The sequence below is a fragment of the Dermochelys coriacea genome, chromosome 12 (genome assembly GCF_009764565.3).
Source record: "Dermochelys coriacea isolate rDerCor1 chromosome 12, rDerCor1.pri.v4, whole genome shotgun sequence".
In the NCBI taxonomy this organism is placed as follows: domain Eukaryota; kingdom Metazoa; phylum Chordata; order Testudines; family Dermochelyidae; genus Dermochelys; species Dermochelys coriacea.
In genome coordinates, this window is record NC_050079.1 from 1,798,963 (window position 1) to 1,819,261 (window position 20,299).

General features: G+C 44.3%; 1 protein-coding gene across 1 annotated transcript in view; it reads left to right on the forward strand.

Annotated features, from left to right (window-relative positions):
- Positions 1 to 20,299, forward strand: part of GLG1 (golgi glycoprotein 1) — a 169,244-nt gene that overhangs the window by 81,602 nt on the left and 67,343 nt on the right. Inside the window, exons 3-4 of the mRNA XM_038368833.2 lie at positions 6,293 to 6,379; positions 13,528 to 13,743. Of these exons, the coding sequence (XP_038224761.1) occupies positions 6,293 to 6,379; positions 13,528 to 13,743 (303 nt within the window). The remainder of the gene's footprint in view (positions 1 to 6,292; positions 6,380 to 13,527; positions 13,744 to 20,299) is intronic.

The following is a 20,299-nucleotide window of genomic DNA, read 5'->3' on the forward strand; positions in this document are numbered from 1 at the left end:
TCGTTTCTACCTCTTCCCCCCAGCTTAATGTCATTTGCGAACGTGCTGAGGGTGCAATTAATCCCATCATTCAGATGATTGATAAAGATGTTGAACAAAACCGGCCCCAGGACCAACCCCTGGGGCACTCCACTTGATACTGGCTGCCAACTAGAATCAAGCTGTTGATCGCTACCCATTGAGCCTGACAATCTAGCCAGCTTTCTATCCACTTTATAATCCATTCATCCAATCCATACTTTTTTAACTTTCTGGCAAGAACACTGTGGGAGACCTTATCAAAAGCTTTGCTAAAGTCAAGATAGATCACATCCATCACTTTCCCTATATCCACAGAGCCAGTTATCTCACCATAGAAGGCAATCAGGGTGGTCAGGCATGACTTGCCCTTGGTGAATCCATATTCACTGTTCCTGATCACCTTCCTCTCCTCCAAGTGCTTCAAAATGGATTCCTTGAGGACCTGCTCCATGATTTTGCTGAGGACTGAAGTGAGGCTGACCGGTCTGTAGTTCTCCGGGTTCTCTTTTTTCACTTTTTTTAATTATGGGCACTATATTTGCCTTTTTCCAATCATCCAGGACCTCCCCCGATCATCACGAATTTTCAGAGATAATGGCCAGTGGCTTTGCAGTCACATCAGCCAACTCCCTCAGCACCCTTGGATGCATTAGTTCTGGACCCATGGACTTGTGCTTGTCCAGCTTTTCTAAATAGTCTTTAACCTGTTCTTAACTATTGAGGGCTGCTCACCTCTTCCACATGCTGTGTTGCCCCGTGCAGCAGTCTGGGAGCTGCCCTTGTCTGTGAAGCTTTTTCCATGTCATCTGTCACTATGTTGCCTCTTCCATTCAATAAGGGTCCCACACATTCCCTGACCACCTTCTTGTTGCTAACATACCTGTAGAAACCCTTCTTGTTACCCTTCATATCCCTTGCTAGCTGCAACTCCTGTTGTGACTTGGTCTTCCTGATTACATCTGAGGGAAGGGATACATCCCTGATACTTCTGAGGGAAGGGAAGGGAACAGAAGGAGACTCCGCCGATTGGAAGGAATGAGATGAACTGTCCTAGGGTTGGGGGTTCCACGACCACCGCTCCCAAGAGAAGAAGGCGGGTGGTAGTGGTCAGAGATTCTCTCCTCAGGGCGACTGAGTCATCTATCTGCCGTCCTGACCGGGAAACCGAGAAGTCTGCTGCTTGCCAGGAGCTAGGATTCACGATGTGATGGAGAGACTGCCAGACTCATCAAGCCCTCGGATCGCTACCCCTTCCTGCTTCTCCACGTGAGCACCAATGATACTGCCAAAAATGACCTTGAGTGGATCACTGCAGGCTATGTGGCTCTGGGAAGAAGGATAAAGGAGTTTGAGGTGTAAGTGGTCTTCTCGTCCATCCTCCCCGTGGAAGGAAAAGGCCTAGGTAGAGACCGTCGAATCGTGGAAGTCAACGAGACAGGCTCCACCTAACGAAGAGAGGGAAGAGCATCTTCTCAAGCAGGCTGGCTAACCTAGTGAGGAGGGCTTTAAATTAGGTTCACCGGGGGAAGGAGACCAAAGCCCTGAGGTAAGTGGGGAAGTGGGATACTGGGAGGAAGCACGAGCAGGAGCGCGCGAGAGGTCAGGGATGCTGCCTCATACTGAGAAAGAGGGACGATCGCGAGTTTTCTCAAGTGCCTATACACAAATGCAAGAAGCCTTGGAAACAAGCAAGGAGAACTGGAAGTCTTGGCACAGTCAAGGAATTATGATGTGATTGGAATAACAGAGACTTGGTGGATAACTCACATGATTGGAGTACTGTCATGGATGGATATAAACTGTTCAGGAAGGACAGGCAGGACAGAAAAGGTAGGGGAGTTGCATTGTATGTAAGGGAGCAGTATGACTGCTCTGAGCTCAAGTATGAAACTGCAGTAAAACCTGAGTGTCTCTGGATTAAGTTTAGAAGTGTGAGCAAGAAAGGTGATGTTGTGGTGGGAGTCTGCTATAGACCACCGGACCAGGGGGATGAGGTGGACGAGGCTTTCTTCCGGCAACTCACAGAAGTTACTAGATTGCAGGCCCTGGTTCTCATGGGAGATTTCAGTCACCCTGATATCTGCTGGGAGAGCAATACAGCAGTGCACAGACAATCCAGGAAGTTTTTGGAAAGTGTAGGGGACAATTTCCTGGTGCAAGTGCTGGAGGAACCAACTAGGGACAGAGCTCTTCTTGACCTGCTGCTCACAAACCGGGAAGAATTAGTAGGGGAAGCAAAAGTGGATGAGAACCTGGGAGGCAATGACCATGAGATGGTCGAGTTCAGGATGCTGACGCAAGGAAGAAAGGAGAGGAGCAGCAGAATATGGACCCTGGACTTCAGAAAAGCAGACTTTGACTCCCTCAGGGAACTGATCGGCAGGATCCCTTGGGAGAATATCATGAGGGGGAAAGGAGTCCAGGAGAGTTGGCTGTATTTTAAAGAATCCTTATTGAGGTTACAGGGACAAACCATCCCGATGTGTAGAAAGAATAGTAAATATGGCAGGCGACCAGCTTGTCTTAACAGTGAAATCCTTGCTGATCTTAAACACAAAGAAGCTTACAAGAAGTGGAAGCTTGGACAAATGACCAGGGAAGAGTATAAAAATATTGCTCGGGCATGCAGGAGTGAAATCAGGAAGGCCAAATCACACCTGGAGTTGCAGCTAGTAAGAGATATTAAGAGTAACAAGAAGGGTTTCTTCAGGTATATTAGCAACAAGAAGAAAGTCAACGAAAGTGTGGGCCCCTTACTGAATGAGGGAGGCAACTTAGCGACAGAGGATATGGAAAAAGCTAATGTACTCAATGCTTTTTTTTGCCTCTGTCTTCACGAACAAGGTCAGCTCCCAGACTGCTGCACTGGGCAGCATAGGATGGGGAGGAGGTGACCAGCCCTCTGTGAAGAAAGATGTGGTTCGGGACTATTTAGGAAAGCTGGTCGAGTACAAGTCCATGGGGCTGGATGCACTGCATCCGAGAGTGCTATTGGAGTTGGCGGATGTGATTGCAGAGCCATTGGCCATTATCTTTGAAAACTCATGGCGATCGGGGAGGTCCCGGATGACTGGAAAAAGGCTAATGTAGTGCCCATCTTTAAAAAAGGGAAGTAGGAGGATCCTGGGAACTACAGACCAGTCAGCCTCACCTCAGTCCCTGGAAAATCATGGAGCAGGTCCTCAAGGAATCAATTCTGAAGCACTTAGAGGAGAGGAAAGTGATCAGAACAGTCGGCATGGATTCACCAAGGGCAAATCATGCCTGACTAATCTAATTGCCTTCTATGACGAGATAACTGGCTCTGTGGATGAGGGGAAAGCAGTGGACGTGTTGTTCCTTGACTTTAGCAAATCTTTTCACACAGTTTCCCACTGTATTCTTGCCAGCAAGTTAAAGTAGTATGGGCTGGATGAATAGACTATAAGGTGGATAGAAAGTTGGCTAGATTGTCGGGCTCAACGGGTAGTGATCAATGGCTCCATGTCTAGTTGTCAGCCAGTATCAAGTGGAGTCCCCCAAAGGTCGGTCCTGGGGCCAGTTTTGTTCAATATCTTCACAAATGATCTGGAGGATGGTGTGGATTGCACCCTCAGCAAGTTTGCAGATGACACTAAACTGGGAGGAGAGGTAGATATGCTGGAGGGTAGGGATAGGATACAGAGGGCCCTAGACAAATTAGAGAATTGGGCCAAAAGAAATCTGATGAGGTTCAACAAGGACAAGTGCAGAGTCCTGCACTTAGGACGGAAGAATCCCATGCACTGCTACAGACTAGGGACCGAATGGCTAGGCAACAGTTCTGCAGCAAAGGACCTAGGGGTTACCGTGGACGAGAAGCTAGATATGAGTCAACAGTGTGCCCTTGTTGCCAAGAAGGCCAATGGCATTTTGGGATGTATAAGTAGGGTCATTGCCAGCAGATCAAAGGACATGATCGTTCCCCTCTATTCGACATTGGTGAGACCTCATCTGGAGTACTGTGTCCAGTTTTGGGCCCCACACTTCAAGAAGGATGTGGAAAAATTGGAGAGAGTCCAGCGGAGGGCAACAAAAATTATTAGGGGGCTGGAACACATGATTTATGAGGAGAGGCTGAGGGAACTGGGATTGTTTAGTCTGCAGAAGAGAAGAATGAGGGGGGATTTGATAGCTGCTTTCAACTACCTGAAAGGAGGTTCCAAAGAGGATGGATCTAGACTGTTCTCAGTGGTAGCAGATAACAGAATAAGGAGTAATGGTCTCAAGTTGCAGTGGGGGAGATTTAGGTTGGATATTAGGAAAAACTTTTTCACTAGGCGGGTGGTGAAACACTGGAATGCGTTACGTAGGGAGGTGGTGGAATCTCCTTCCTTAGAAGTTTTTAAGATCAGGCTTGACAAAGCCCTGGCTGGGATGATTTAGTTGGGGATTGGTCCTGCTTTGAGCAGGGGGTTGGACTAGATGACCTCCTGAGGTCCCTTCCAACCCTGATATTCTATGATTAGACCCTTGCTTGCTCTCGCAATATTTGTATACTCCTCCCTAGTCATCTGTCCAACTTTTCACTTCTTGTAAGCTTCCTTTTTTGAGTTTAAGCTCACCGAAGATTTCACCGTTAAGCCAAGCTGGTCGCCTGCCATATTTGCTGTTCTTTTCTGCACTTCGGGATGTTTTGTTCCTGTGCCCTCAATAGGGCTTTTTTAAAATACAGCCAGCTCTCCTGAACTCCTTGCCCCCTCATATTAGCCTCCTGGGGGATCCTGCTGATCAGTTCTCCATGGGAGTCTGTCTGCTTTTCTGAAGTTCAGGGTCTGTATTTTGTTTCTCTCCTTTCTTCCTTTTTTTAGGATCCTGAACTCAACCATCTCATGGTCACTGCTGCCTAGGTTGCTACCCACTTCTACTTCCTCTACCAATTTTTCCCTGTTCGTAAGCATCAGGTCAAGAGGAGCACGGCCCTTAGTCGGTTCTTCCAGCACTTGTACCAGGAAGTTGTCCCGAACACCCTCTAAATATTTCCTGGATTGTCTGTGCACTTCTTTATTGCTCTCCAGTCCCTCGTCCACTGGGCTCACAGTATTCAGACAGTTGATGCTTCCAAAGACACAGTACATCCCCATCTTACCAGTTCCTCCTCTGATCACTACTCTGCTTAACACAAAGTACTTAGATTTGTTTGTATTGAAAGCAACAAAGCTTCAGGGTTTGTTTGGCAGGGTGTCGTGGTGGTCATTTAACAAAGCATAGAGATTCAAGAAGTAGCAAGTAGAAGATTTGGAAATGGTTACATATAAAATAATATAACGTGCATTCTAGAACCTCGACTTAATTAACAAGGTATTCATGTCTTGTAGAGTATTGCTCACCCCAAATCCTTGCCAGGCTTTACAGCCAGGCTGTCTGTGACCCTTCTTTCATGAGAAGCATGCTGTCACATTGCCTGCTATTTGAAGGATTCTGTGTGTCCCTTTGCAGTCATTGTGCCATCAGCCAGTTGACACCCGAGGTTCACTGGGTCACAGGAATATTCTGAAAACTACTGTACTCTTGCACTTAATGCTCTTAGCCTTAGAAAAATGTGTCTTACACAGTTATCTGCATTCACTAAAAATCTTAGCCACTCACATGGAAACTGCTGTAGCAGCTTGAAAAATAACACAAATCAGTTTGTTTTATTGTTTCTAAAGCTATGGGAAGGTATAGTGTTTGGAGAGAGCTTGGAACATGCTGCTGGGTCTAGGACAGGTTTTCCTCTGATTACCTTGTTTATCAACAACCAGCCTGTCATTATCAAAATTCCAGATCACCAAGCTGACACTTGGAATTTACTGTTGTAGTTTAATAAAATTTGGTAACTTTGCTAGTTTAGTGTTCATTCTTAAATAAAATAATTAGATTAGTTTTTACACAGTACCAAGTGTCTTTGCTAGGATTGTGCAGTGTATTTCTGAGCTCTTAACAAAGCAGATCCTTTCCTTTTAATGACTTGGTTAATGATTATATGTAGAAATTTTGGCTTTGGCAATCATTTGCTTAAAATGTGGGACGCTAGACGGTTGACTATATAAGGCTGTAATAAATGTAATTGATGGGCTTTTTCTGCATAGTTTTAGATATGACCGAAGAATGAAGCTCATGCATAATGATCCACAGTAACTGTATGTGAAGGAGATTGCCTCAGTTTCTGTTTTAGTCTGAAGTAAAAAAAAATCTTTTTTTTTTTTTATCATCTCGAGGTGCAAAACTTCCAACCCTTTCTATACAAAATAATGCATTCTCTTTTATTTAGCTGTTGTGGAACTACAAGTTGAACCTGACTACAGACCTGAAGTTTGAATCCGTGGCCAGAGAGGTCTGTAAGTCCACCATAGCAGAGGTGAGGATGAAGAAAGGGGATGGCTTCATCTGTTTGTTATATTTGTGGATTCTTCTTTGCCACCAAAGCAAAAACACTTCAAATCTATATAAAGAACACTTAGAGCTTGTCTAGACTGGGGAAAATGAGTGGTATGCTAAAATGTTAGCCAATTGGTAATTAACACAGTTTAAACACTGCTTAGAACCTAATATATAGAGAGATATTAAAAATGGTGTTAGTTGAACCAGTGTAGACAAGCCTTCTCTACGGGGAGATTGAACTGACAATAGACCAAGTCCTATCTTCCACATTTGGGGTAGGGTGGGAGAAGGGAGAAGAGCGGAGGCAGGTTCCTGGGGATATCATTTGGTATTTGCAAAAATGTTTAACTTGAGTAGTGGTAAGTGGTTAGATAGGAGGAATCATGGGAACAGAATAAAGAGAAACGATAAACTAAGAACCCCTCAATTCCTGCCTGACCTGTCACAGATCCACAGGGTCTGGTCTATGGCCCAGTCCTTTGGAAGTGACTCCTTTCAGTGTGCTGCATCCCAAAGACACACACAGTTCCATAGGGGCAGGCCCGTGGCCTCCAAGACTCTGAAATTGGGCCTTCGGCAATCCCTTTCTCTCTCCATGGCTCCCTGCAATAAATCCAGCCAAAACAATTTCCCATGGGAGGCTTGTACTGTGCCCCTTCAGGACACAATGTTCTCAGTGTTTGCAGTGACAATAGCAGCATTTTCAAAACAAGGGAACGATTTATTAGTCATCAGGCATACAGAATCTAAAAGTCCTTTGGTTAGCACAGAGAGACAAAGGTTAAGACATAGTCCATTTGGCTCAACTGGTGTAATTAGCCAGCCAAACTGTTATGGAATGCATTTCTCTGTCTGCTTTTCAGTCCCCAAGGAGAGCTTCTGTCCCCCCACTGTCCCCAAAGGCCAGCCTTTGTCCCAGCCACCTGACACCTTGCCCCTTTTTTCTCTACCTGGGGCCTTTGCTCTGTTTTCCTGTCTAAAAGTGGGGGAAATCTACTTCCTCTTGGTCATTGGTTGCTAACTATAACTGTCCTGTCCATTGGGGTTCCCATTACTTTTCTGAATTATCCATTGATGTGGGTTGGTTCCCACCAGTTGTTTAATGACCCATTCATTCCACCCCATACAGCTCAATGAGAAACACCTCAGGTCTCTTAATCTGCCTCCAAGAGTGGATCTGACCCTTTGCACCCCTTGGTTAGAAATGCAGAGTACATTGGGAAAGTGAGGCCCCCACAGGAGTTATAAAAATATTAACAATTCCCACTTTGTCACACCTTCCATCAGGTGTTTTGTGCAGGTTGGATTCTTCCATTCTTTACCGAGTACTAACAGCCATTCCATACTTAAGATTGCATCTGAGTTTCTATTACAAACTTCATTTTCCATGTTCCCTTCCCAGTAAAATCCATGTGTCTTATTGGCATCAAAATTGGTTAGTTAGGTCTGGGACCAAGGTAGAATTTTCTTTTAAATTTGAAGTGGTTCAAACCATGGGTTCCTGAATGGTGAACTCTTCTATTTTTAGCTTGCCCTAAGAGTTAGTCATCTAGTTTGTGTTGCACTACAAGGCACTGTGCTGTGTTTGGAAGTTTATAGCTCCAAAATGGAAGCCACATCGCGCACATCTCTACAAGCTGACACTTCGCAGTCAGAGTAAAGTTAAATGCTTTCTATTTTCAGCTCTTTGGTTTCTGTAATAGAGCTGCTGCAGAATTTGTACAACCCAGGCATGTTTGAGAATGCTCCCTTATCACAGCACAGTTAATTTCTCTTTTTATACATTGACTGTCTAGCATTGTTGTAATCATTGCACTATAAATCTTAGATAAAAGCTCCTAAATGCGGTGGGGAAAGACATAGAATTTTAATTGTACACTTACTGCCATAGTCTTCCTCTTATATAATTTTGTGGTAAATAATGATACAAACAGGTGGCATCCTGGTTTTATAAAATTCTAGTTTGATTGTTTTTACAGTCATGCATGCTACACCTCTTATTGATATTTAATAGCAAAGTAGATGCATGAAACAATCTTGGTTTTACATTGGATAATGTAGATTATCAAATTGAAATTTTGCAAACTAATAAAAAAAAAATTTTAAAAGACCACCCTTTAAAATGTTTAAGAATTAAAAAGTCATACCACACCTTCCTACTAGGGGAACATGACTTTAGATTTGTATTTAATACATTATATACCAATGTGAATTGTCCTGTTCGGTCCTAGACCACATTGGCTACATTTTGATTTTAATATATATACACGTTTTGATTTCAAAAGCCCCTGGGGGATTATGCAACCAACTTCCATTGGAAGTCACTAGGAGTTAGGTACTTCCCTTGGTCATTTTTGAAAGTCCCACCCTAAAAGTTTTATATTAAAATGGTTAATGTCAGTGTAAAATGGTAGTCAAATTAACAAACAATATTATGGTTGTATAAGCATTTGGCCAGGAGCTTAACCCACAGTAACAGTTGGCTTCCTCTAGAGCCAAAAATGGGGTTTCTTTAAAAGTGTCCAGAACCAGCAACCTAGTACTTGCTGTGTTCTCTGCACAGTTGACTGAGCTAGACCCCATCTTTGAAATGGAATTATTTAACTCAAAAGAAATTATGCATTTTGTCTTGTCTTTAGTGATCACACCCAACAATTCTTATAACTGTAATTTTTCAAATGCCATTGGCCTTGGTGGCAACAAGGGCACATTGTTTACTCATATCTAGCTTCTTCTCCACTGTAAACCCTAGGTCCTTTTCTGCAGAACTGCTGCTGAGCCATTCGGTACCTTGTCTGTAGCGGTGCATGGGATTATATAGGTTAAAATGTTGAAATTGCACTATATTTGAATGTTAGATAATTTGATAAAACCATTGTCCTTACAAATGAGGTTTTTAAATGGCCACATGCTATAGTTAGCTGGTATATAGAAAATAATAATTGATAGACTATCAGGCAAGAAGGAATCATTGTGATCATCTAGACTGACCTCCTACATAATACAGTCCAGAGAACTTCCCTGAGTTAATTCCTGTTTGACCTAGAGCATATTTTATGTCTAGCGTCAACTACGAGCCATTTGTTGCTGTTTATACCTCCAGCTGCTAGATTGAAGAGTTCTTTATTATCAAATTTGTTCCTATGTGTAGGCACTTATATGATCAAGTCACCCCATAACCTTCTCTTTGATAAACTAAATAGATTAAGCTCCCAGAGTCTATCATTATAAGATACATTTTTCAGTCCTTTAACCATTCTCATGGCAATTTATCAACATCCTTCTTAAATTGTGGACGCCAGAACAGGATGCAGTATTCCAGTAGCAGTTGCACCAGTGAGAAATAGAGGTAATATAAACTCTGTACTCCTACTCAATAAGTCTCCTGTTTATACATCCAGTGATCTCATTAGCCCTTATGGTCATTGTATTACACGAGGAGCTTATATTGAGCTGATTTATTAACCATGACCCCCAAGTCTCTTTCAGAGTCTTTCCCAGGATAGAGACCCCCTTCCTGTAAACTCATAAATATCAGGGTTGGAAGGGACCTCAGGAGGTCATCTAGTCCAACCCCCTGCTCAAAGCAGGACCAACATCAACTAACTCATCCCAGCCAGGGCTTTGTCAAGCCTGATCTTAAAAACTTCAAAGGAAGGAGATTCCACCACCTTCCTAGGTAACGCATTCCAGTGTTTCACCACCCTCCTAGTGAAAAAGTTTTTCCTAATATCCAACCTAAACTTCCCCCACTACAACTTCAGACCATTACTCCTCATTCTGTCATCTGCTACCACTGAGAACAGTCTAGCTCCATTCTCTTTGGAACCCCCTTTCAGGTAGTTGAAAGCAGCTATCAAATCCGCCCTCATTCTTCTCTTCTGCAGACCCCTCAGCCTCTCCTCATAAGCCATATGTTCCAGCCCCCTAATAATTTGTTGCCCTCCGCTGGACTCTTTCCAATTTTTTCACATCCTTCTTGTATGGTGGGGCCACAAACTGGACCACAGTAACTCCAGATGAGGCCTCACCAATGTCAATAGAGGGAACAATCACATTGCTCGATCTGCTGGCAATGCCCCTACTTATACATCCCAAAATGCCATTGGCATTTTTGGCAACAAGGGCACATTGTTGACTCATATCTAGCTTCTCATCCACGGTAACCCCTAGGTCCTTTTCTGCAGAACTGCTGCCTAGCCATTCGGTCCCTAGTCTGTAGCAGTGCATGGGATTCTTCCGTCCTAAGTGCAGGACTCTGCACTTGTCCTTGTTGAACCTCATCAGATTTCTTTTGGCCCAATTCTCTAATTTGTCTAGGGCCCTCTGTATCCTATCCCTAAACTCCAGCGTATCTACTTCTCCTCCCACTTTAATGTCATCTACAAACTTGCTGAGGGTTCAATCCACGCTATCCTCCAGATCATTTGTGAAGATATTGAACAAAACCGGCCCCAGGACTGACCCTTGGGGCACTGCACTTGATACCGGCTCACAACTAGACATGGAGCCATTGATCACTACCCATTGACCTGATGATCTAGCCAGCTTTCTAGCCACCTTATAGTCCATTCCTCCATCCCATACTACTTTAACTTGCTGGCAAGAATACTGTGGGAGACTGTGTCAAAAGCTTTGCTAAAGTCAAGGAACAATACGTCCACTGCTTTTCCCTCATCCACAGAGCCAGTTATCTCGTCACAGAAGGCAATTAGGTTAGCCAGGCATGACTTGGCCTTGATGCTGACTCTTCCTGATCACTTTCCCCTCCTCTAAGTGCTTCAGAATTGATTCCTTGAGGACCCACTCCATGATTTTTTCCAGGGACTGAGTTGCGGCTGAGTGGCCTGTAGTTCCCCAGATCCTCCTCCTTCCCTTTTTTAAAGATGGGCACTATATTAGCCTTTTTCCAGTCGTCTGGGACCTCCCCCAATCGCCATGAGTTTTCAAAGATAATGGCCAATGGCTCTGCAATCACATCCGCCAACTCCTTTAGCACCCTCGGATTCAGTGCATCCAGCCCCATGGACTTGTGCTCATCCAGCTTTTCTAAACAGTCCTGAATCACTTCTTTCTCCACAGAGGGCTGGTCACCTCTTCCCCATATTGTGCTGCCCAGTGCAGTAGTCTGGGAGCTGTCCTTGTTCATGAAGACAGAGGCAAAAAAGCATAGAGTACATTAGCTTTCTCCACATCCTCTGTCACTAGGTTGCCTCCCTCGTTCAGTAAGGGGCGCATACTTTCCATGACTTCCTTCTTGTTGCTAACATACCTGAAGAAACTGTGGCCTGTATTCTTTGTTTCTAGATGTATGGCTTTAGATTTGGCTGTATTGAATTGAGAGCTTGGTAAGCAAGGCACAAGCAGATCACCAGATCTCTCTATCCTCTGATCTGTCCTCTTCATTATTTACCATTCTGCTCCAGTCTGCATCATCTGTAAACTTGATCAATAATAATTTTGTTTTATTACAAGACGAAGCAGAACTCGAATCTTGCTGATTTTGTTTTGTTTAACTAGCATAGAACCAAGAAATGATCCCCCTGTAACCTGAATAAATACATACTGGGACAAGGATACGTACTCCTCTACCTTGGTGGGTCTTGCACTTATTGGCGGATTTGCTCGCCTTGGAGCTTCCCGGCAGCCCTCAGTTTGGCCATTTTCGTGAACCCACAGTCCAGGTCAACTTCTCCTGTGTCTGACTAGGAGTTCGGAGGTTTGGGGGGAACCCGGGCCCGCCCTCTACTCCGGGTTCCAGCCCAGGGCCCTGTGGAATGCAGCTGTCTAGGAGTGCCTTGTGGAACAGCTGTGCGACAGCTACAACTCCCTGGGCTGCTTCCCCATGGCCTCCTCCCAACATCTTCTTTATCCTCACCATAGGACCTTCTTCCTGGTGTCTGATAATGCTTGTACACCTCAGTCCTCCAACAGTCTGCATTCTCATTCTCAGCTCCTAGTGCCTCTTGCTCCCAGCTCCTCATATGCACACCACAAACTGAAGTGAGCTCCTTTTAAAACCCAGGTGCCCTGATTAACCTGCCTTAATTGATTCTCGCAGCTTCTTGATTGGCTGCATGTGTTCTAATCAGCCTGTTTACCTTAATTGTTTCCAGAAAGTTCCTGATTGTTCTGGAACCTTCCCTGTTACCTTACCCAGGGAAAAGGGACCTACTTAACCTGGGGCTAATATATCTGCCTTCTGTCACTTTCCTGTAGCCATCTGGCCTGACCCAGTCACAGTACCTTCTTGATGATTCCCACATACAATTACATTTTGAGACTTTAATCGGGTTTTAATTTATTTAATGTGCAATGTTGATTTTGTTTCTTAAAAAAAGTTGCGCAGTACCAAGTCAAATGCTGTACAGAAACCCTAAGTAAATTACATCGATACTATTACCTTTGTCAACCAAACTTGTACGCTTATCAGAAAGATATTGTTCGTTTGACATGGTCTACCTTACATAAACCCATGTTACTTAGCATTTATTATATTACTCTTCTTTAATTCTTTATTAATTGAGTTCCCTATCAGCTCTTTGATTATTTTGCCTAGGAATGATCTACAGCTGACTGGCCTGTAGTTACTCAAGTTGTCCTGTTTACCCTTTGTTGTTATTATTGGCACAACATTAGCTTTCTTGCAGTTCTCTGAAACTTACCTAGTGCTCCAGGACTTACTGAAAATCAAATTAACAGTCCAGAGCTGTTTGGCCAGCTCTTTTAAAACTCTCTGGGCATATCAACACAGCATTTTGGAGTGGGAGTGAGCCTGCCAGCCCAGGTCAACAGATTCGGGCTAGTGCTCTAAGTATAGCTGTATAGACAGCATTCTGAATTTGTGGTTTGGGCTCTGAAGTCCACCTCCTGCAGTAGTGTTCAGAGCATTAGTTCCAGCCTGAGCCACAGCTTCAAAATGCTGTATACACAGTTATTTAGTGCTAGCATGAGCCCCACTAGCCTAGTCTATTGCCTTGGGTTAGGAGTCTCACTATTGCTTGGCCCACACTGTTGTGTAGACATAACTTGCATCACAGCGTACGTGCACCTGCTGATCTAAAAATGTCTAACTTTAGTAGCTGCTCCTACTAAATAATTGAACACAACTCTTTCTCTGAACAGATTAAAGAATGTGCAGATGAGTTATCTGGGAAAGGCTACTTGGTGTCCTGTTTGGTGGACCATAGAGGTAACATCACTGAATACCAGTGTCACCAATATATCACCAAAATGACAGCCATCATCTTCAGTGATTACCGTCTGATCTGTGGCTTCATGGATGATTGCAAGAATGATATTAACGCCCTCAAATGTGGCAGCATTCGACCTGGAGAAAAGGTATCCACAGGACAGGTGGATGGGAAGTGGGTTCATAAAGATGACATTCGGGGAAATTGGATGCTATTGTGGGACTTATATGTACAGCTGACTTAATTACAATGACTGAAAACCAGCAAAAGAGACACAAGGTATCAAAAAAAGGTGATGTGTCCCTGCTTGCAGTGAGTACGTCTTTAACAAGTTGTCTCGATTATTGTTAGTGCTTGAAGTTCTTTCCTGACATACTAGGAAAAATGCTGTTGTACTTGCCCCCAAATCAGATGTGATTGATTTTATCTCCACTCCCACCAGACCCGCAACACAATTTAAAATAGTAAACAAATTGTCTTTGATCTCACTTATGTGACTTTTGCTTTATATGGTGAATCTTAGTCACGGTTAACTAGACCTGTTTATAGATAAATTTCTCTGTGCCTTGATGCATATTGTCAAATCTGACCTAGTAAAGTCTTTAGTATAGGGGAGGCTGCTCTTGTGGCCTGCCCAACCCATCCCTCCTTTCTCAGGGAGCTTAAATTTTATACAAGACAAAGCAGAACTCAGATCTTGCTGTGCCTTCATGGGCCTTCATTTGTGTTTTTTTGCAACATGCTGTTTGCTGCAAGAAGAAAGAGAACGTTTGGTAGAAGGGTTCTTTGGAACCTCTGGTGTATTTAAGTGATGTTGTTCACTTGTAATGTACTGTTTTTATGAATTAAAAAATCCACTTGTCCTTTCATCCTCCATTGATTAATTTCAGGGCTGTTGAAATGGACTGTGCTGCCCCTGTTAATGCCTCCTTCATTCTGTTATGATAAAAGAGCTGCGCATATCAGTTTGAGTGTTTTAATGTTTGTTCCTGATTGCTTGTTCAGCCCTGATCACATCTTCCAGCTCTTGCAGCAGCCCGTCTGACTGAACAGCATCACATTTCACTGGAAGTGTGGGGAAGCAGCCAGTTTAGACAAGCTATATCCATTTCAGCTCTGATTGTCCATTAATGAACCATTTAAAGATGCCAAAGAAGCTTGTGGTAGGATAACTGGAGAAAGGATTTCTAGGTACTGCTTCCCCTTTCCTAGTTCAATGGAGCTTATGTAATCAGCATTATGGTACTGTATGTATCAGTGGACTGTTACTTTATGGGTAAGTTGATGACAAGGGATAAAGTTAAACTTAACTAAACTTTCTACAGCGCTTTGAAATACAAATCCCTTAACTTTGATTACATTGCTAGAGGTTGAATCGACCACTCATGGAACAGTGAAAAGGTGCTGTCCTGGAAAATAGAGCAATTTCTTGGTGGAGATGCAGATGTGGTGCTTTGCTGCTCCAGTGAGACCTCACTGGCCTTAGCAGATCCTTTACTGTGCAGCATCTTAAATTGCAATGCAAGTGCGGACAGGAAGGTTGTCTAACTGAACAGCAGGAAGTGCAAGAATGTACTGCTTAGATCAGCTTGTTCTGTGGCTGTTCCTAGTCTGGGGAAATGAGTGAAACTGGCAGGCCCCCAGAGCTTTGGCTTGGTAATTGTCTGAGTACTTTTCAGCAACCTTGATTTCTCTGTAAAATGAAACATCTGTCTTTTGTCCTTTTAAACTGGAAGGTCTTTGGGACAGAGACTTAAATCACAAGTATGGTATTGGTCCCCTAGACTGAGTTGGGTGCTTAACTGTGTGGCTTGACCAAATTTAAAATATTTATAGAACCAGTGAAAGAACCTAGGTGAAAGGGAGAATAATAAGTGTGCTGAAATTACTGATATCTAGGGCATATCTCTTGCTTTAGGTAGTCACCTATGATTACGCACCTAACTGTGGAACCCATGTTTAGGCCTGCTCTAGTGGCTGGTAAACATAAATCGCCTCTGCTACCAGGTAATCTGGTAACTCAAGTGGCCAGAAGTGTGCTATGGACATAAAGATCCTGACCCTGCTGATAAACTTTGCGGAGGTCAGTCTGATTCCACAGGGTGGAATTTGTGTTTACATATCCTTTTCTCAGTAAGACAGTAAATTTCATATAAAAATACATGAAAAGAACATTGATTACAAAATCAAGAGTTTAGAGAGAGCCAGAATTCAGGCTGCCTCTGCAATCATAACTCGCCCCACTTGTGCATGTGCATTATGATAGACTTTAGTTACATAATCACATACGAATATTTTTCCACAACACATCAGCTTTCATTCAGTGCACAGATAAACAGTGCTCTGGGAACAAATCAGGGTTGTGTACTGATTGTCTGTAGGATTCCTGCTTTGTTTGTTGCAGAAGTTGAAAGATACCATGAATGAGACAGGGTTGCAGGAAGAGAAAAGATGGTCTTGTGCATAAAGCAGTCAAAAGCCACCTTGGAGAACTGGATTCTAAGGGAAGGTCTACACTACCGCGGGAATCAATGCTCTGAGATCAATTCACTGGTGGTCGATTTAGTGGGTCTAGTATAGACCCGCCAAATCTACTGCAGATCACTCTCCAGTCGACCCCTGTTACTCTACTCCTGAAGAGAAGAGTAAGGTAAGTCGACTGGAGATTTTCTCCCATCAACCCCGCGCAGTGTAGACCCCAGAGTAACTCGACCTAAGGTACATCGACTCCAGCTATGTTGTTCACGTAGCTAGAGTTGCGTAGCATAGGTCGACTTACCGCAGTGAGTAGGCATCGCCTAACTTTGCCTGTACTAGAGGTCTTATGTGATGTTGGCCAAAGCAAGTCACTAAACCAAACTTTTCATAGGTAGCCACTTATTTTTTGGGTGCATAACCTTAAGCACGTTGGGACCTAACTTGCAGAAGTGTGCTGAGCACTCATAACAAGGTGGGTCACATAACTTTTTTTCTTTTGTCAGCAGCCTATCTGCCATGACACTTGCAGCAACAAACAGCTGTTATACTACTGTGGAAACTGCTTTAAGTGGCTACATGTGGAGTATTCCCTCTTCCAGCACTGTTTAGGGGAAACCTAATCTCCTTTAGTGCCTCCATACATTCTTGTTCACACTTTACCTCATAATGCCCAGGATTCTAAGAGTTGCCTATTTAATATCTGCAAGTCTAGCTCTTGTCTCTCTTCATCTGACCATGTCTCAGTGAATTGATATAACTATGGGTTTAATACACAGCCTGTGTACAACCGAGGTGTGAGACTGAACAGCTAGCCCTTATTTTTATGGAGGCGAATGCCATGGGACCACTAGGCCTCTTCATGTCAGGCTACTGCCAAATAAAATATTTGCTCATTCGTAACTTTATTATAAGTGATTGGGATAAACTAGCTTCCCTTTTTTTCACTTGAATTGCATTAGAGCAGAACTTCTAGAGCTAAGGCCATATCTACACTACGGGCGCTACCGCAACTCAGCTCAGGCACTGCAGTTGTGCCGCCGGTGTAGACTCAGAGCAAAGACAAGGGGTTCTTACAACAACTTTTTTGGTGGCCTCAATGCGGCCACCAACTCTGGCTGGTGGCTGCACTGACACTTTTTCCTAAGACTTAATTAACTTTAGGAAAAACAAATATGCACATATACATGTCCAAATCATTGTAATCTATTCATGTAGAGGTTTTCTGCAGACTCAATAATAAAAATAATGCTGTGAAAAGTGATATTTGTACGTTAGCATTTTTTACAGCATACTTAGTAGCTACCTGGGAGGTTGTGAAAATAAGTGATATTAACAAACATAAAGTATCACTTTTCACAGCCTCCCAGGTAGCTACTAAGTCTACTGTGAGAAGTGATACTTGCATGTTTGTTAATATCGCTTCTCTCAGCAAGCCCCAGGATCCATTAAGCTCCAGATGGGGAAGTCAGAAGGGGAGGCAGTGGGGGCCAAGGGGAATGAGGAAAGCGGGTTGGGGGAGGCAGCAGGGGCCGGGGCAATGTAAGTGGGTAGTGAGCCTGGCTGCTGCATGGCCGGAACCAGGGGTTGGTGGCTGTGGCGGGGGATCAGTACCCGCAGCCAGAACTTGGGGCAGAAACTGCATGCCAAGAGCCAGGGGTTGGAGCCCACTGCCACCCAGCCAGCCAGAGCATGGCCGCATTGACTGCGCAGCAGCTGGAGCCAGTACTTGCTGCTAGAGGCAGGGATCAGCACCCCGGGACACCCCTGCCACTGCTTGGCTGAAGACCAGGTCTAGCACTGGGGATCAGCGCTTGCTGCCGTGCAGCTGGGTCTTGGCACCAGGGGCCGGATCAGCATGGCCGGAGCTGGGAGTTGGCACCCAAAGCTGTACAGCTGAGACGTGGGGGGGGGGGGGGGGGTTCAGTGCCTGGGGCCAGTGCCTGCCTTTGCACAGCCAGAGCCCAGTACCGGAGCCAGAGGCCAGCACCTGGTGCCACATGGCTGGAACCAGGGTCTAGAGGCTGAAGCCCCATGATTGGAGGCCAGGGCTGTATGGCCAGAGCCGGGGAGTTGGCATCCGTCACCCCACTGCCAGAGCCCTGGGCTGTGTGGCCAGGCTTCTGAAGTTTCGCCGCTGGAGCCCATCGCCCAAAATCCTTCCCCCACACCAAAGTATGTCGAGAACTCATCTTGCTCTTGTAGTGCTGTGCCCTGCCTGTGTCCAGAGAGTGGCGTATGCAGGAGCAACAGGAAGGGAGGGAGAGGGGTCAATGGTCCTCCGCCCAATTCCCCTCTTCCTCCCCCACTACCCACATTACCTCTCAGGAAGTTGTCATAGCCCCACAAAAGGCCCCAGCTGCAACTGAGAAATGCTGGCATGGACCCTTTCTTTCATGATAGAAGGGTTTTTTCAGTCTCTGGTTAATTCACCTTTCCGAGCAGGGTATTTAGGTCAACAGCAACATTCTTCTGCTGATCTAGCCGCATGTATACTGAGGATTAGGTTGGCTTAACTGCAGCTCTCAGAGTTAAGAATTTGTCATTCAGTGACAGCAATGTAGCTGGTTTCTCTAAATTTTTAAGTGTAGACCAGGCTGAAGACTCTTTTCCAGCCCTTGTTGTCTCACCTTTCCTTTTCTGTAAATTGTCTCCTCTGGTTTATGTAGCTTTCTTTCCCTTCCCTTTATCTACTCTCTCTAGTCCATTTTATTCCATCTCGTATCATTTCTTCTGTCTTGTTGCTTGTCTTGCCCTCTATCTACTGGGTTGTATCTCTGCTGCCCACACAAGAAATAGAACAGCAGGAGTTCAATTTGTTTCCTGATTTCAGACTTCATTTTGCTGCATGTATCAAAAAGGAGTGTACATGGAAAGCAGAAAAGTACCATTGTATCTGACAGCTGTATGCTTGGCCCACTTTCTGCTGACAGTGAGCATACTTATGTTTCCTTTTCTCTCACTTGGATGTTGTGCTGTGTCCTGAGTTTGGTTCCCTGGTGTTTAATTCCTGCTTTCTTTTATACAGTAGAAGCTTAATGCAATACTCTTTTCACTGAGAATTGTGATGGCAGCTGAGCCTTTCTCCTTCAGATCTGTTGGCATAAACCAGCCATTTCCCTGACTTTTGTCTACAAACACACGTGGACCAATTTAACAAAATGTGTGTGATTCAACTGGTTTAGTTTAAATTGGTGCAAATCTGTACCTAGACAAGGCCTCTGTCTGAGCTGGTTTAGGCATGGTTTTCTTCCCATGGGTATTAAAAGTGACATTTAAAAAAAAAAATCACACTTCTCTCAGGGGAGTTTACTTGCTTTTGTTACAGGTAACATTTAAGATTACTGTAAGAGATTAGAGGAATGTAATCATTCTCATTTTTCTATTTTTCAAAGAGCTTTGGGCCTAGTCAATGTCACTGTTGTGTAGGACTTTACAGAGCAACAGAGTAGAGAAAAATGAAGTTAAATAGGAAAATATGATAGTTAAAAAAGACATGAGTGAAGGGTTGCATAGTTCCTAGCGCTACCTTTAACTCTTTTTTTAAACTGACTAAATTTCAAATAGATAGCATCCTTTTAATTTTGCTTTCCACTATGGGCCACTTAAAGCTGCTAAAGTGGGACTTGTAGTAGAACCACTGGGAGAAGATTGGATTTCTGTAGATTAGTTATTTTGGTTCAGTCGGGTCATCTGTCTGGCTTCTTGTGCTAGCTATTTACTGCTTGCACAGCACTTGGCTTGAACAACAAAGATACCAGTCAGTTTTACTTTTTGGCTTTCTTCCACAAGCACAATGAAGGTGTTTCTGCTACAGCTAGCTAGAGGGGGTTACTGGACAGCAATAGGAAGCATCTAGTCCAGGGGCGGGCAAACTTTTTGGTCTGAGGGCCACATCAGGTTTCCAAAATTGTATGGAGGGCTGGTTAGGGGAGGCTGTCTCCCCCAAAACAGCCAGGCATGGCCCGGCCCCTGCCTCCTATCCGACCCCGGGAGGGGTTGTGGGCTAGCCTCCCGGGCCAGGCAGAAGGGTCCCATGGGCCGGATGTGGCCTGCTAGCCATAGTTTGCCCACCTCTGACCTAATCCCTGTGTTATCTCAGAACAAGTATTTGCTGCCCCTATCCCATTGATGCAGCTTCCCATCTTTACTTTATCTATTTTCTCCCAATAGCTGCACTGCTTCCTTCACTCCTTGGTTTCCTTTTGTCCCCTCTTCATTCCTAGCTC